A 4,878-nucleotide genomic window follows, 5' to 3' on the forward strand; every position below is an offset into this window, starting at 1 on the left:
TCTTGCACTTACCACCATTAATCTTCTCCTAGAAAAGATCACGGCAACGATATTTGTCCAAACCATATTCCCTCTCTCCCCTTTCTCTTTTTCCAGGAATCTCCAGCAATTTGTAATACCTCAGTTGTTTGGTCTTGCACCATCTCCACATCTGCTATCATATCTACTTGACTCCCATTGACAACTGAGCTCCTTTTACCTCCATGTTATTACGAGGCAAGACCCCACTCTTGTATTTATCCTTCTTCTTTAATTCACTTGAAGGAGATAGGAGGGTTGAGAACTTGGTATAGTGGTTAGAGAAGAGCAGGTAAGGGTGATAACATGCACAAGTGTGTGGTGTTGAGGAGATTATGCAGATAGGCCTCTATTATTTCATTCTATATCTTTTTATCTTTTTGTCTTTCCTCAAACTTAATCCTAACCAACCCAGAAATCTGAACTCATTTTCTCTAATATTTATTCACCACAAAATCATGACACCCACAACGTAAAATTAATACAGACACATAAAAGAGATTTGGACTTTAAGTATATTTTTAAATACAACATATCTCTAAACATTTTGAAAATTAAAGGTTTTAACCTTATGATTGTCTTTGTTTTAAGTTCTTTTTAAATGTATCCTTATGCTCATATGTATAGAATAGTTGTTTAAGTGATGCCATTGTTCATTGGGGTTCTATGATGCTGGTTTTGAGCGTAAGACAGGATATTTCATGATTGGCTTTATTTTTGCTATTATTCTAAGTTTTATATATTGATCTTCTGGTGGACCTTATTTAGGGATTTTGTCTTGTACGATTGTTATCAAAGTCCAGTAGCTTTTTTATTTTGGCTCTGTTTCCTTTCTAGTTCTACCTATCCACAACCCATATTAATTTATTCTCTATACATTGTAGTATGTCCACTTTAAGACACAATGATAAAACTAAAATCACTCTCCCAAAAAGTAACAGTCTTCAGTTTCACACAATATAGGATTTCATTTATCTGATACCGTGCACTAGCTCTAGCTGCTACTGGGTAGGAGAGGACATATGTACACGGCCACAGCCCTGCAGGCGGCCTATTTACCTCCTCTGATTTAATCCCATATAGTGAAAATGAGATGCCCTAATATGTTCAGGTTCACTTTTTGTTTCACCATGAAACAGATACAGAAAGTAAATATAAAAGTACTTGCCAGAATGACCTTTTCTTATCAGACTCTCTTTTGATCTTATAAGTGGTTTTACATTGTATTACCCTAATTGCTGTGGACACTCATTATGAATTTGTTTTCCTTATTTTCTCAAATTACACTATGTAACCAAAATTGGGGCAGTGATTCGCATAGTTACATGATCCATCAATTATAGTGAGAGCGGTAACGTACTTCTCTAATATATTTCAAAGGAGCTAATCAATAATGAGTTAAACCAGCTTTCTACATTTTGCCATTTGTTTGGATCTTTATGTGGTTAATATCATTATAATGCATAAATATATCGGCATACCATCGTTCTTGCTTGTCCTGATGGTTTAATAAGTATTGTTGAATTTTCTGGTCATTATAGTAACACAAGGCACACACCTTTTAGTTTGTCCTATGTGTGGTACTGATTTGAGTAGTGTACAAATTTAGGTTCGGATCTTGTTAATTGATTGGTTTTGGTTTTCATTAAGTTTATTTCTAACGGATGGCCAAGGAGAACTGGGAATTTCTGATCCTCTATCTTTTTACAGGCATCAGCTGATGTAGACACACATTTCATCTGCTTTACATGTGTGAATGGTGAGTCTGTTTCTCTCTCCTTCCCTCTGTCTGCGTGCATATATGGGGTGATTTACTAATGCTATACTATACTGCGGTCTTTGAATTGGAGACCAACTTTTCATCCATTTTATCTGAAATAAATCATTTCTGGCATCTCACAAGTCAAGTATAATGCAGTGAGTCAGATTTGGGTACTTATTATGTTTTTGGGTATCATGTTTATGAAGAAAGACTGGGGTTTTGTTATTTCTGGTTCACCAGTGAAATGTGTGTAATGGATATTCTGCTTGGCGGCATAGTTCTTCTGGATTACGTGTCTGGAAATTACTTAATTCCCAATTAAGCATTTGTGATCTCTTTGGATTTCTATTCATTTTCATTAATTCCGTTGCGTTGATAACAATTTCACCATGAGATTAACTTAATAGATATCTTGGTAAAACCTACCTTTAAAACACACAAACTACTGGTAGGGTGAAATGTAACTCAACAAGGTTATATGCTTATTCTGTGGTAGTTCAAATTGAAGCAGTCATGTTGAATGTTTTCTAGGCATGGGCATTCATGCAAACTTGTAACTTGGATTGGATGAATGAACAAATCAGGGTCTGAATATCAGGTTTTAATTCTTTGGGTCTTGAAGTCATTAATGAATAAGAACTTTGCTAAGTGCAACCTTGGCATCAGTGTAATGGAGGTCCTAACATGGCGGTTTGTAGGGCAACTGTATGAGCTTGACGGAAGGAAGGCAGGACCAATTTCACACGGTGCATCTTCCCCAAGCACCTTATTACAGGTGATCTTTCTCTCTGCGCTGATTAGGTATCAACCAGCTTAAGTTAGTGGTTTCTTCCTCCTTTCTGCCCTTTCATCGGTAAACTCCTCTCCTCTGCCATGTTCTCTACTAGAAGGACATCTGTTTCTATGCATGTGTTGCAAAGACCTTACTGCAGTCACCCTATCCAGCTGATGTTGCAGTTTAAAAAGAAAAGAAAACCTACAAAGTTTTACTCACACTTCTCCTAGCCTTGATGTGGGAGGGGCAATTCATGCTACCCATGCTACTGTGTTTATATTTCTTATTGTTTCTTGTTCACTTGTCTGCTATTCTGTGTCATACTAGTGATTTTTTTGCTTCATAGTGACTCGATATCCGTTTTACTACAGGATGCTGCTAAAGTTATTCAAAAGTTTATCGCGAAAAATCCTGATTCAATCAACTTCAACGTCATTGCTATCTCAAAGAAGCAATGAGATTTGACTGATGCAAGAATCGCAACGTAATGGTTCGGATGCACTCCCCGAGTAAATTACATGGAAGCTGGAGGATTACATGCTTGCGACTGAACTTGAGGTCTACCCTGAGCTTTTTGGCTTGATGTATTATGTTCAAACTTACCAACGTCCAACAGGGTCTTAGACACACTCAGTTGATCTACTTTATCATACTTTTGATCTTGCGTTTTGCTGAAAGTTGGAGGCCTTGAGCTCGTTACGGCACTGTTCCATTCTATATTCCTAATGTCTGAGTTCCATCTACATGAATTTCCATGCGTAAAGTGAACGGTGTAAAGATAAACACGAACAGAAAAAGTAGATTCCCGTCGGGGAGACAATAAATTTGAAAAATCGTGGAATTGTATTCGGAAAAGGACTAGGGAATGCTCGACATCAGAACAGTTTACACGTACGGATTTGGTTAAAGAAGCTGTCAAATTTCATTATATTCATTACCCTTTTGTTGACCTGTATGAAGTTCTTCAGTGGTTCACATTAGATCGCGAGATATTGTCCATAAATTTAGTCCAAACTAATTTAAGTAAATAGTTGAATTCTACGAAGAGGCTCTTGATGCAAGATGGTGGGTTCAGAAAGAGTGAGCATGACCAACTTGATGAGGAGACCCCACTTTTTAGGTAAAATACTAAAAATGCTCTTAATGGAGGGCATTTTCGTCATTTGTGCAGCAGAGAATCCACGCTTCATTGGAGGGAAGACCTGTTCAGTAACTGAAAATCCGATTCAGAGAGGGCCCTTCAATCGAAGGCGCCCATTGCAGCGTGAATATATCATTCCATACTTCATTGAGACATTTCGAGCAAGATCACAACTCTCAATGGTGTGAATATATTATTCCATACTATGTCCAGCCCTTCAAATTTCTGTTCTTAGCACAATGGGGTAATATTTATTTTAGTAACTGACATTTAATTTCAACTTTAAAACAATTATTGTTTTTCTAAATTCACTCAATTTAGTGATTTTGATGGGGTGATTTTTTACAGTACCGTTATAATTTCTGTTGCAAAAATTATTTTAATTTCTCACATTTTCTGTTGCAATTTTATCACCTGCATATAAATTTTAAAAAATAATTTAAAGTATTTATAGTTGGACAATTATTTAAATAATAACTTAATCAATGACTTATAAACATAACTGCTGTGAATATAATGGACTTCTTGTAATTTTCAAACTAAAAAAAAAATAACTTGAACAAATTTGCAGAAAAAAGTTTAAATAAAAAATAGAGCATTTCATTTTTTAACAAAAAAACTTTTGAAATTATGCCCGATTCCTCAACTTTTAGCTAACATATTCATTTATAATTTATGTTCTATTTTCAGAAAATTGTTTGCTTAAATATTTTTGCTATATATATATATATATTTTTTTTTTTAAACTTTTCCTCAAACATATTTCTTCAAATGCTCTTTTATTTGAAGTTCATAATAATTTTGCTGGACACTGGATTGGGTTTGGAGACTCATACCTTAATATGCGTCTTTGATATAAAATTTGAAGTCTTTCACTTTGATGTTGGGATAAATTCTCATCTAAAATAAATTGTCTTCAATAGAGTTTGTAATATTCTAAATACATATTGGGATAAAAATTTCTTTGGGATAAACCCTATTTAAGATAGAGTTTGTAGTCTTGTTTATGTATATTGAGGTATGGATATCTCTTACGGACAGAGTTGAGTACACATATAAATAAAGAGTTAATACATTTTTCCATCTGAACTATAATTATTTTTATACTTTGACACATAATTTTTTTTTTTTTTTTTGCGTCAACTTACCATATTGACTTTATAAAATTCTTAATTTTGCTAT

The 4,878-nt window shown here is 34.6% G+C and overlaps 1 protein-coding gene across 1 annotated transcript in view; it reads left to right on the forward strand.

The window, feature by feature from the left end:
• LOC105164399 (ubiquitin carboxyl-terminal hydrolase 3) overlaps positions 1–3,489 on the forward strand; it is a 7,175-nt gene extending 3,686 nt beyond the window's left edge. Inside the window, exons 7-9 of the mRNA XM_011083043.2 lie at positions 1,729–1,777; positions 2,479–2,555; positions 2,927–3,489. Coding sequence (XP_011081345.1) covers positions 1,729–1,777; positions 2,479–2,555; positions 2,927–3,013 — 213 coding nt within the window. The 3' untranslated portion in view covers positions 3,014–3,489. The remainder of the gene's footprint in view (positions 1–1,728; positions 1,778–2,478; positions 2,556–2,926) is intronic.

This window comes from Sesamum indicum, linkage group LG6 (genome assembly GCF_000512975.1).
Source record: "Sesamum indicum cultivar Zhongzhi No. 13 linkage group LG6, S_indicum_v1.0, whole genome shotgun sequence".
In the NCBI taxonomy this organism is placed as follows: Eukaryota; Viridiplantae; Streptophyta; class Magnoliopsida; order Lamiales; family Pedaliaceae; genus Sesamum; species Sesamum indicum.